Below are 12,710 nucleotides of genomic sequence, written 5' to 3' on the forward strand. Positions count from 1 at the left end.
CTTGGGCCACCAGAATCCCAGTAGGTCCCTGAACCATTGTCCCCCAGTAAGTCTGCAGAGCTGTGAAATGCAGACAATAACCCTTCCCTGCCTGAAAGAGCACTTTTCTGGGGAGCCCATAGGAGTCAGGAGCAAAAGCATCTGTCAAACAAGTAGATACCCAGAGAGTCACGTGAAATCATTTCTATGCCTCTGACAGACGCTTCTTGAGCGAAGTTTCTGCCCTGAGCCCGCCTGACCCCTTAGGCTGGGCTCAGTACCCTACCCTGTCTTCCCACCAGCCGCCTCCCTCCATCAAGTTCCTTTCCACGTCTGCTTGTGCCCCTGTTGTCCCTCAGTTTGTCCACCCTCCTCCAATCTTCCCCTCCCCAAACCCATGACTGATCAGTGGCCCCCAACCTAGGCTCCCACCTCCACGCAGGTCTTGGCCCCTCAGCTGACCTCCCTCCAACCTCCCCCTCTGCTCTTAATTTTGAATAGGTAGTGACTGTAAAAGTATCCCTGGGCTTCTATGTCAAAAGGTCAGACTGAACACATGCATCTCACTGAGCTCAGAAATCCACTGAAACCACAGAGGGGAGTATTTAAAACACATAAACCCACAAGTATGAGGATGGTGACAGAGGAGTCAGGAGCAATGGCATTCCTAAGCTAGAAGTGGGTGAGAGCTGTCACTAAGTTAGGGAAGGCAAAATACTACGTGGCGACTTGGCGAAGAGGAGAGAATTCCCACCAGGCTGACTCCAGAACCGCAGAAGGCTGAGAACCAGCAGCCCAGAGACGGGAGACCTATAACAAAGCTGCCTGGGGAACAACTACTGAAGAAGCCCTTAACGCCCCAATGCTCTCCCCACATGGTGGAGGGTAAAAGTTTTTTTTTTTTTTTCTGGGACTCCTCTGCATAGTCCCAGAGAAAAGGCCTAAGCACCTCATCCCCAAAAACAACCTGAGGAGGCCTCTGGAAAGCTCCGAGTTGACAAGTCTCATCCACGCACATGCTCGGTGCTTCCAATCGGTGATTAAGACCACTGCTCTTCATCTAGAGCAGGCAGCAGGGATTCCCAGGTATCCAAAGAAGCCAAAACAGGCGGTGTAATTTAGGACTGACTAAGTAATGGCTCGGCACACTTTAAGTGTGGAAGCAAAACTGACCCCACAGATTTAGAAAACTGTAACACTGCTTATTGGGAGAAACTAGTGTCACCCTGGCTAGTTCTGCTCCCCAAATTCAAAGGTAAATAAATGGTTGAGCACGTCCCATCAGCCTGGAGGGAAACCTCCACCCCCGACTTTGTAGGACTGACATCTGAAGACGTCAGAGACTGCGGTCACAACCGTCGGTACCTCCTTAGGGCGCTTAACAGAGGTCAAAGAAGGCCCTCGCACCCTCCTGGCGGGAGAAAGCCCAGGCTCAGGTGGTCTTCTACACCACCGCCTCTCCCGGGACCACTTGGCAGCGAGTCCCAGCGAACTACTCGACCCAGGAAACCACTGGGCCGCCACTTCCAGCCTCTTCGGAAGTCGAGGCAACGCTCCTGAACGTTGCCACGGGAACAGCTGGAGGCCGGCCCGGGGAATGGCGTGGGGGCGGCGGGGCCAAGCAAGCACCACCTCTGATTGGGCAAAACCCCCTCCCCTCACCTGCCAATAGGAACCGGCCCACTGTACAGACGCGCAGGTTTATAACCTGGGAAGAGCAGCTCTCAGAGCGGAGGGAGCCCATATAACTCTGGGACTCTGCCGTACCTCCTAGAGGAACAGAGCGCCTCAGGCGTCAGAGGCTGCTGCAAATGCGGGTCCGCGGGTCACGGTCGCGCCTGTCTTGCTGATGCTCATGGGAAATGTAGTTCAAAGGGCGTGGGCGGTACCTTCGGTGCAGGCGAGAGATTGGTCAGCGCGGCGTCGCCGGGGCAACACCCGGCTGAGGCGCCCCGCGTTGTGCGGCGCCACATCCGGGAAGCGGCCTCCAAGCAACCGCTCCGTGTTGAGGTGAGCGCAGGCTGCCAGAGTGGGCGCAGCCTTTCAACCCCGTGGGAGGGCTTGGGGCCGCCCTCTGGGGCCTGAACGGCTCCTGCTGTCGGCGCCCTGGAGGGCCCGCCCACTTCCCGACAGGCCGCGCGCGTCGCCTCAGCCTTCGCTCAGGCCTTTCCTACCCTCAACGCCGTTCCGGGGGGCCGGGCCCGGCACGTCCTCTTGGAACGCCTCCCTCTTGCCTTCCCCTTTTGGGGACAGATCCCGAAGTTCGAGCATCCCTCGGATAGGCCGGGTGTCAGGCCTGGTCTCTCAGGCCCGTCCAGGTGGGCGTCTTTCACTGCAGACCCTCAGGGCCGGGATGCTGTGGCCATCCCTCGACTCCGCGCAACGTGGAGCTTTGGCCCCGTTTTTCTTGGCCTTTGCTTTTCGTTTTTACATGCACGGGCCCCGGCAGTGTGAGTCGTCCACGGTTCGCTGTGGTCAGCGAGCACGATGTCCACGTGCCCCCTCCCCAGAGCCAGTCCTAAAGGAGGTCCCACCCAGTCAACCTCCCCGAGATTGTGGAGAGCGACTCGTCCCCGTACATTACAGCCTGGCCCCACCTTCTACCCGCTGACTCCTCCAACCTCGGAACCCGCCCACCCTGGTCCACTCTCCTCGCACCTCGGCTGGACACTGTGGCTCCTCAGCCTGGCGCTGGAACTCTGTGATGACTGTCCTTCTCCACCTCTTTAGCGTCATCTCCCAGCAGTCCCCTGTTGGACCCAACTGTTTGCAATTTCCAGGAAGCTCCCTGGACACCTTGCGTCCAAGCATTTGTCCCCGAGGCTTCCTCCTGCTCTCATTTGCCATCATTGTTTAGGTCCTGTGACCCTCCTCCTTCCACGAAGCTTTCTTGGCCTTACCTCCTCTGGCCTCAGAGTACACTTGGTCCTGGTCTCAGCCCCCTGGGCTGAGCCTGGTGTCTGCCTTCCCCTGGCCAGATTCTCTTGGCTGACATTCCGACCCTTCCTTTTCTGTAGGCCCATCTTGACGATTCCAAGACCACCCCCTTGAGCAAGAATGCCATCCCCTCTGGGTCCCCCATGCCTGCCCGTCATGGACCCAGAGACCACCCTTGAGGAGCCTGAGACTGCCCGCCTCCGCTTCCGAGGGTTCTGCTACCAGGAGGTGGCAGGTCCCCGAGAAGCCCTGGCCCGGCTGCGTGAGCTGTGTTGCCAGTGGCTGCAGCCTGAGGCACACTCCAAGGAGCAGATGCTGGAGATGCTGGTGCTGGAGCAGTTCCTGGGCACACTGCCTCCCGAGATCCAGGCCTGGGTGCGCGGTCAGCGGCCAGGCAGTCCTGAGGAGGCCGCTGCCCTAGTCGAAGGACTGCAGCATGACCCTGGGCAACTGTTGGGCTGGGTGAGTGTGGCTGGCATCAGCTTCTTGGAGGGATAGACCCTGGCTAGAGCCATTGTGACCTACCTCTTCTCCTCAGATCACAGCCCATGTCCTGAAGCGGGAGGTGCTCCCTGCAGCCCAGAAGACAGAGGAACCACTTGGGAGCCCCCACCCCTCAGGGACAGTGGAGTCCCCTGGGGAGGGTCCCCAGGACAACAGAATAGAGGGGTCTGTCCAGCTCAGCTGCAGTGTGAAGGAGGAGCCCAATGTCGATGGACAGGAAGTGGGTGAGGTTGGGGTCCCACCAGAGATGAGGGACTCCTGGAGGAAGTGTGGACATTCCTGGCTAGGGTGGGAGTCCCAGGAGAGGTGTGTCAAGGCTGGGACTCCTGAAGTGAATGTGGATGTCCCTGTCTGGGATGGGGACCTGGGAGGCAGGAGCCAAGGGCTGGCTACGTGCCATGTCACACAGCAGAGGAGCTCCTCATCTGCCATGGCTCATGTGGGCAGCCCCTGACACCACCCTTCCATCTGCCCCGCTTTTCAGCACCCTCCAGCCCTCCACTTGCAGTGCAGTCCCCTGAGGGGCACCATGGACACCAAGAACCAGCCTCCACATCCTTCCACCCACCCAGGATTCAGGTGAGCAGCCCCAAGTGGGAAGTGTAGGCCCCAGGTGTGGGAAGGCACTGTCCCCATGGCTGCCCTCTGCCTGGTGGTTTTCCAGGCTCCTTGACTAGTGGCTCTTTGCTTCCCAGAAGTGGAGTCTGTAAAAGCTGTACCCCTCCGCAGGGCCTGGGGTAGAGGGACAGACTGGTGATCTATTATTGAAAAGGATTTGGGGCTGGACATGGTGGCTTACACCTGTAATCCCAGCACTTTGGGAGGCTGAGGTGAGTGGATCACCTGAGGTCAGGAGCTCGAGACCAGCCTTACCAATGTGGTGAAACCCTGTATCTACTAAAGATACAAAAATTAGCCAGAAGTGGTGGCAGGCGCCTGTAATCCCAGCTACTAGGGAGGGTGAGGCAGGACAATTGCTTGAACCCAGGAGGCAGAGGTTGCAGTGAGCCGAGATTGTGCCACTGCGCTCCAGCCTGGTCAACAAGAGCAAAATTGTGTGTCAAAAACAAAAAAAAAAAAAGAATTTGGGCCTCAAGCCATGGAAACCCAGTTTAGAGTGGCTGGAACTAGTGGGCTTGGCTTCCTCACCTCCAGAGAAGTCAGCTGGGAGGTTTGCTGCTCCCAGAGGTCCTGAGCCAGACCTGGGGATTTGAACTTGTGTGTGTAGCCGGGGAGGGGAGATGACCAGCTGTGGCAGGACTCCCCCCCACACCTGAGACCAGATGGAGACACTCTCCCTGGGAAATGCCCGAAGTCCCTTCTCTCCCAGGGGTTTCCTCAGAGGCCACCTGTTAGGCCTGGAAGCTCAGCTTGAGGCCTCTTCTACCTGGATCGCTTGGTTCCCAAGTGTGGGTAGAGAGGTCTTTTCCTCTCCTGGCTCCTCTGCTTCTAACAACTCCACTGGGGAGCTTCAGCAGCAATATTGCTGGTTGAGATGTGTTTCGAGGCTAAGAAGTCCTTCCAGGCTCCCTCCACAGCCCCATGGCACAGTCAGAAAGTGAGGCAGGGTGGGTAGGCTGCACTTTCCAGTGTCCTCACCTCCAGCCAGCACCATCTCTATCTGTGGCTCCTCAGCTGCCGCCTTCCTGCCCCTGGACTTGCCACAGCTTGTCCCTCAGGATTATTTTTCCCAACCCAGCAAAGCCCCAGATGATGGGACTCAGGCAGCAAGGAGGGCTGACCCCCAATCAGGGAGTTCATTCCTCGATAAAGTCACTCAGGTCCCTGTGATGCTGCCAAACCTGCCCTCTAAGCAGCATGGTGTAGTAGAAGGGGATGAGTGCTGGCAGCAGCACTGGTCAGGTGATCTGAAGGAGAACCCCTGCACTTAACAAACACACACCTTGAGATCATTCTCAGCAGGAGGGGCAGATGAGGCGTAGGTAACCTGCTGACTCTTCCAGGTAATAGGTAAGAATGTGAACCAGACAGGGCAGGGAAGGGGTGGAAAGATGCCTACAGTGATGGGCCACATCCGCAGGAGGAGTGGGGGCTGCTGGACCGGTCACAGAAGGAACTGTACTGGGATGTGATGCTGGAGAAGTACGGCACAGTGGTCTCCCTGGGTGAGGACCAGCCAGCCCCACCCCGCCCCTCTCCCTGGGGCCTGCACCCACCCTGCAGCAGGCCTAGCTGGGCAGGGCCTCTGTGCTACCAGCCCTACCCAGCTCTCCCACCTTCCAGAGGAACACCCTGTCACCTACCAGAACCGACCCCACCCCTCCTTCATGCAAACCCCACGCCTAACTGTGCCCCCCACCCGGGCAGGGTTACCGCCCCACCAGCCAGAGGCACAGGCCCAGTCAGAGCTGGGGATGCTGCTCACGGGGACAGGCGTCTGCAGAAGCCTAGGCTCGGGTGAGTGCCCCACACCATCCAGCCTGAATCACCCCTCCTGTATCGGTGGGACCTGAGCCACCCACTCATGGGGGGACGGGAGCTTGTGCCACAGCCACAAGCCTGAGGGAGGGGGTGCTGAGTGCCGGGACTCACCTGGTTTGCCCCTGCCCCCAGGAAATGAGAGTGAGGGTCCACCCGGCTGCCCAGAGGCCCAGCCGCCCCAGGGCCCAGGGCCGGCAGCCTGGGAGGGCTTGTCTGGGGCTGCCACTCCTGCCCCCACTGTGCGCCCAGGGACACCGCCAGTGCCCACTCAGCCCACACCTGCAGAGACGAGACTGGAGCCGGCTGCCACCCCCAGGAAGCCCTACACGTGCGAGCAGTGTGGCCGCGGCTTCGACTGGAAGTCAGTGTTCGTCATCCACCACCGGACACACACGAGTGGGCCAGGTGTGCAGTCCCCGGGGCTAGCCACCGGGGAAAGCACAGAGAAGCCACCACAAGGGGAGCTGGCCTTTCCGCACCACCCCCGACGTTCACTCACAGGCCCCCGGAGCTACCCGTGTGAGGAGTGCGGGTGCAGCTTCAGCTGGAAGTCGCAGCTGGTCATCCACCGCAAGAGCCACACAGGCCAGCGGCGTCACTTCTGCAGTGACTGTGGCCGCGCCTTCGACTGGAAGTCGCAGCTGGTCATCCACCGCAAGGGCCACCGGCCGGAGGCTCCATGAGCAGCCAGACAGCACAGTCCCTCGGGGCCTCGGTGTTCTCGGGGCCTGGATACAGCCTCTGGGGCACCAGCAGAAGACTCTGGAGGCAGCAGGGGATGCCAGAGTGAACAAGGGGTCCCAGGCCAGTTCCCTGCCCCTGGTCTGGTCTCCCCCAAAAGACCTGGGTGCAAGGAAAAGGAGCTGCTCCCTCTCTTCTTGCCCCTGCCTCCTAGAGGGAGGTCTGGGTTCCCTTCTATGGCTGACCAGTGCCTGTGGGGTGACTGCCAAGCACCAGGCTCCCTCCCTCCCCATGACATGGCCTGGGCTGACAACACTCCCTCTTCTGGGACCTCCTTGCCTCAGGTGGGTGTTCAAAAACTGTGCCTTCCCACTCGTCTGTGCAGAGGCTGGGCCTGAGGTCTCAGTGTGGAGAGCAGCAGAAGACCCAGGAAAGCACAGTTGGCTTCCGTTTCTCCTGCTCCATGTGTGTGTTAGAATTTTAACATAAATTCCGCTTTCATAATACGGAGTTTCTGAATAAGAATCCTGATTTCTGGCTTCTGCTGGTCGGGAAATAGGCAGTTTGCTCTCTCTGCCCAGTAGCTGCAGCACAGGGCAGTTGAGCCCAGAGCGGCCAAACCTCTGTTGCCACAGAACCCAGGTCCCAGGTCCCCAGCCTCCCTTGCTCCTTGCCACCCACATCACTCACCAGCCTCACTGGCCTTGGAACTCATCAGTCCCGGCTTGAGAGATACAAAGGGGATTTCCTTTCCAAGTACGGCTGGACAAGGGGGACCTCTGAGAAGAGGGGCTGCAAGCAGGGGTTGCCAAGGCCATGGGTACTTCTAGGTCAGGCCGCACCCTCCATAGTTAGCTGGTCATGCAGCAGGAAGGCAAAAGGTCAGCTCCCTGGGAAGCACCGGATCTCTGGGCAGTCACTGGGGACTTGCCAATGCACTGTATTAGTTTCCTGTTGCTGCTTTAACAAACTTGGCAGCTTGAAACAACAGATTTATTCTCTTATGGCTCTGAAGGTCAGAACTCTGACCTGGGTTCCACTGGGCTAAAATCAAGGTTCTGTTTTCTTTTGTTTTGTCTGAGATGGAGTCTCGCTCTGTCGCCCAGGCTGCAGTGCGGTGGCACCATCTCGGCTCACTGCAAGCTCTGCCTCCCGGGTTCACGCCATTCTCCTGCCTCAACCTCCTGAGTAGCTGGGACTACAGGCGCCCGCCACCACACCCGGCTAATTTTTTTGCATTTTTAGTAGAGACGGGGTTTCACCGTGTTAGCCAGGACGGTCTTGATCTCCTGACCTCGTGATCCACCCGCCTCGGCCTCCCAAAGTGCTGGGATTACAGGCGTGAGCCACTGTGCCCGGCCAAAATCAAGGTTTTAACAGGACTGGTTCCTCTTGAAGGCTCTAGGAGAGAATCATCCATTTTGTTGCCTTTTCCAGCTTCTAGAGTCAGCCCACGTTCCCCCCTTTTTTTCTTGGTCCATTCCTCCGTCTTCAAAGCCAGCCATGGTTGGTCACGTCTTCCTTAGGCTGCCAGCTCTCTGACACCAGTCGATCCTTTGGCCTCCTTCTCTTAAGGACCCTCATCGTATCTTGTCCCCTACCTGCACACTTAGTCACACCGCAGAGTCCCTTTTGCCAATTGAGATGTTCACAGCTTCTGGGGATTGGAATGGGGAATCCTTGGGGGCCTTGATTCAGCACTCTTCTCCTTCCTACTCTGAAAAGAAGGGGCATTTTCACAGGGGATGGTTTCAGGAAATGGGTGCCCTCTCGGAAGGAGCCCTCGCCAGCTGCTGGTATGTGCAGCATGTGCACAAGTTGCAGGTGGATGTTGAGGGTAGCTGCGACTGTGGTTACCCCAGGAGGGGCTCCCTGGGACGGGGCAGGAACCCTGCTGCAGCCTGAAGCTGGGAGAGGGAGGCTCTCCTCAAAGGCCCATCTTCCCCATCCCCTTTTCTGAGGACCTTCTAACCCGTTGCTCCCATGTGCAGGGCTCCGGAAGCAGGGCAAGTTTGGAGATGGAGCTGGGGGTGGGTGATCTGTGAGCAAGCAGGAAGCGAGAGCTGTGCTGGGGACAAAGAGGAAGAAGACAGAGCAGGACCCAGGGGCTCCAGCTAGGCCCCAGCCCAGAAGGGAGAGTCAGGGTACAGAAGGCTGTGAAAGGGCCAGATCATGCAAGAAAAGCTGCAGGGGGTGAGGGCAGTTTTTGAATAAACTTTTTCACATTTAGAAGCAATTTATGCTCACTTAGAAAAATTTGAAATACACAAGATGGCAAAGAAGATCATGAAAATGGTGCCTAATTCAACTGTCTCATGGCAATGCTTACTCCAGAAGTTTACATACAGAAGTGGTTGAATGTAAAGTTTCTTGTAAGGCAACTTATGTTGTTTCACTTTGGGAGACCAGGAGTTCAAGACCAATCTGGGCAACATAGTGAGACCCTGTCTCCAAAAAAAAAAAAAAAAAAAAATTAAAAATAATAGTAGGCTGGGCGTGGTGGCTCATGCCTATATTCCCAGCACTTTGGAAGACCAAGGCAGGTGGACCACTTGGAGTTTGACACCAGCCTGGCCAACATGGTGAAACCTCAACTGTACTAAAAAAAATACAAAAATTAGCCAGGTATGGTGACATGCACCTGTAGTCCCAGTTACTTGGGAGGCTGAGGAACAAGAATCACTTGAACCTGGGAGGCAGAGCTGCAGTGAGCCAAGACGGCGCCACTGCACTGCAGCCTGGGTGACAGAGCGAGACCCTGTCTCAAAAATAATAATAATACTAATTAGCCAGGCATAGTGGCGCATACCTGTAGTCCCAGGGAGACTGAGGTGGGAGAATCACTTGAGCCCAGGAGGTTAAGGCTGCAGCGAGCTCTGATAACACCATTGCACTCCAGCCTGGGCAACAGGATGAGACCCTGTCTGGAAAAAAAAAATACGGAAATGGGAGACGGAAGGGTAGGTCAGAGAGAGGGATGATGGATGAAATACCTGCAAATATTCAAAATAGGAGAGGGATGACCCCACCATATGGAATGCTTCACAAATTTGTGTTTACCCTTGCACAGGGGCCATTCTAATCATTCCAATTTTAGTGTATGTGCTATAGAAGTGAGCGAGCAGTTAACTTTTTTTTTCATGCCTGGATGAATCTTCTATTTTCTGGCTGGCACCATCATTTCTACCAAGACCAAATAATTTCTTGTTCCCTCCTCACCCTGCAGTACCCAGTGCTGTGATTAATTCTCTTGAGTAAACACTTGGATACTACTGTGGCTATTTCTGTAGGGTAAATTTCTCAAAATGGGATTGGTGAGTTACAGGGAACATGAGATTTATTTTTGCCTTAAAACAGCAAAAACTTATTGTACAATTCTGGAGACCGGAAGTTAGACACCATCTCACCAAGCTAATACTAAAGTGTTGGCAATGGCTGGGCACAGTGGTTCACTCCTGTAATCCCAGCACTTTGAGAGGCTGAGGCAGGAGGATCACTTGAGGCCAAGACTTTGAGACCAGCCTGGGCAACAGAGTGAGACCCCATCTCTACAAAAAAAAAAAAAAACCACACAATTAAAAAAAATTTTTTTAGCTGGGTGTGGTGGTGCACACCTGTAGTCCCAGCTACTTGGGAGGCTGAGGCAGGAGGATCACTTGAGTCCAGGAGGTTGAGGCTACAGTGAGCCAAGATCTCACGACTGCACTCCAGCCTGGGCAACAGGGCGAGACTCCATCTCAAAAAAAAAAAAAAAAAAAAGTGTTGGCAGGGCTGCATTCCTTCTGTAAACACTAGGGGGGAAATTGTTCTGTAGCTCATGGCCCCTTCCCCCATGTGGTGGCTCACACCTGTAATCCCAGCACTTTGGGAGGCAAAGGCAGGCGGACTGCTTGAGCCCAAGAGTTCAAGACCAGCCTGGGCAACATAGCAAAACCATGTCTCTACTTTTTTTCGATAAAAATTTTTTTAAAAAATTTTAAAAACCAATCAGCCAATTTTCCCCAAGTTAATCTATAAAGTAAATGAAATGCAAATAAAATATACCACATTTCAGCCAGGTGCAGTGGTTCACTCCTGTAATTCCAGCACTTTGGGAAGCCAAGGCAGGGAGATTGCTTGAGCCCAGGAATTCAAGACCAGCTTGGGCAACATGGTGAAACTCCATCTCTAGTAAAAATACAAAAATTAGCCAGGTGTGGTGGTGCATGCCTGTCGTCCCAACTACTCGGGAGGCTGAGGCAGGAGGATTGCCTGAGCCTTGGGAGGCAGAGGCTGCAGTGAGCCATGATCGTGCCAGCCGGAGCAACAGAGTGAGACCCTGTCTCAGAAAAATAAAAAGAAGCACATTTTATATGATCCAACAAAAAGATTCTAAAATGCATGTGGAAAAGTCCAAGAATTGCTAAGACAATTTGGAAAAAATGACAAGTAGGGAAGAATTGTCATATTGTAAATAAAAACACTGTTAAGTTATATAATATTAAAATAGTGTGGTGGCTGGGCACGGTGGCTCATGTGTATAATCCCAGCACTTTGGGAGGCTGAGGTGGGTGGATCACCTGAGGTTGGAGTTCAAGACTAGCCTGGCCAACATGGTGAAACCCCGTCTCTACTAAAAATACAAAAAACAAAAAATTTAGCCGGGTATAGTGGCACACGCCTGTAATCCCAGCTACTCGGAGGCTGAGACAAGAGAATCACGTGAACCCGGGAGGCAGAGATCGCAGTGAGCTGAGATCGTGCCACTGCACTCCAGCCTGGCTGACAGAGTGAGACTCCATCTCAAAAAAAAAAAAAATATTGTGGTATTGGCACAGGAGTGGACAACTAGGTCAATCTAGGAACAGGCCTTTTGGAACTTGATATACAGGTAATGACTCAACCAATCAGTGAAGACAGGGTGGATGTTCACTGAATATTGGAGAAAACTGAACTCCGCCATACAAAAGAAAACGGATTTCCACTTTACACACACTCAAAATTAAATTCCAGATTAAATACTAGGATATTTTTAATGATTTATTAAATTTTTTTTTGGTAGAGACAGGGTCTCAATATGTTGCTCAGTCTAGTGTCAAACTCCTAGCCTCAAGCAATCCTCCCTTCTCTACTTCTCAAATTGCTGGGATTACAGCCTGAGCCACCACACCCAGCCTGATATTTATTTTTAAATATCAGGAAAATGTAAAACTTTGTTTTGTTTTTGTTTTGAGACAGAGTCTCGCTCTGTCACCCGGGGTGAAGTGTAGTGTGAACATGGCTCACTGCAGCCTTGACCTCCTGGGCACAAGCAATCCTCTCACCTCAGCCTCCTGAGTAGCTGGGACCACAGGCACATGCCACCACACTCAGCTAACTTTCTTTTTTTTTTTTCTTTTTTTGAGACGGAGTCTTACTCTGTCGCCCAGGCTGGAATGCCCTGGTGCGATCTCGGCTCACTGCAACCTCCGACTCATGGGTTCAAGTGATTCTCCTGTGTCAGCCTCCCGATAGCTGAGACTACAGGCACGTGCCACCACGCCTGGCTACTTTTTGTATTTTTAGTAGATGGGGTTTCACCATGTTAGCCAGGATGGTCTCAATCTCCTGACCTCGTGATCCACCTCGGCCTCCCAAAGTGCTGGGATTGCAGGCATGACCCACCATTCCTGGCCCACACTCAGCTAACTTTCGGTTTTTGTTTGTCTGTTTGTTTTTTGAGACGAAGTCTCGCTCTTATTCCCCAAGCTGGAGTGCAATGGGGTAATCTCGGCTCACTGCAACCTCCGCCTCCTGGGTTCAAGCGATTCTCCTGCCTCAGCCTCCCGAGTAGCTGGGATTACAGGCGCCTGCCACCGCACCCGGCTAATTTTTGTATTTTTAGTAGAGACAGGGTTTCACCATGTTGGCCAGGCTGGTCTCAAACTCCTGACCTCAGGTGATCTGCCCACCTCGGCCTCCCCAAAGTGCTGGGATTATAGGCGTGAGCCACCGCGCCCAGCTTTTCTTTTTTTTTTTTTTTTTTTTTGGTGGGGGGAGAGATGAGGTCTCGCCATGTTGCCCAGGCTGAAAGTAAAAATTTTATGACCTCAAGAGTTGAAAATGATTTCTTCTTTTTATTTTTTTGAGACGGAGTCTCACTCTGTCGCCCGGGCTAGAGTGCAGTGGTGCGATCTTGGCTCACTGCA

General features: G+C 54.4%; 1 protein-coding gene across 5 annotated transcripts; it reads left to right on the forward strand.

The window, feature by feature from the left end:
* Window positions 1–1,849: 1,849 nt before the first annotated feature.
* ZNF446 (zinc finger protein 446) lies at window positions 1,850–7,049 on the forward strand. 5 transcript variants are annotated; one of them, XM_019016364.4, is made up of 7 exons: window positions 1,850–1,989; window positions 2,997–3,378; window positions 3,455–3,644; window positions 3,905–3,999; window positions 5,462–5,546; window positions 5,749–5,838; window positions 5,995–7,049. In XM_019016364.4, the coding sequence occupies exons 2-7, from the start codon at window positions 3,037–3,039 to the stop codon at window positions 6,543–6,545; spliced, it is 1,353 nt and encodes a 450-aa protein (XP_018871909.3). In that variant the 5' UTR covers window positions 1,850–1,989; window positions 2,997–3,036; the 3' UTR covers window positions 6,546–7,049. The 5 variants fall into 5 exon arrangements, with proteins under 5 accessions (XP_018871909.3, XP_055226847.1, XP_063557813.1 ...); XM_055370872.2 differs by having other exon boundaries at window positions 6,112–7,049; XM_063701744.1 differs by having other exon boundaries at window positions 1,934–2,297; window positions 6,112–7,049.
* The last annotated feature ends 5,661 nt before the right edge of the window (window positions 7,050–12,710 follow it).

The sequence above is a fragment of the Gorilla gorilla genome, chromosome 20 (genome assembly GCF_029281585.2).
Source record: "Gorilla gorilla gorilla isolate KB3781 chromosome 20, NHGRI_mGorGor1-v2.1_pri, whole genome shotgun sequence".
Taxonomy (NCBI): Eukaryota; Metazoa; Chordata; class Mammalia; order Primates; family Hominidae; genus Gorilla; species Gorilla gorilla.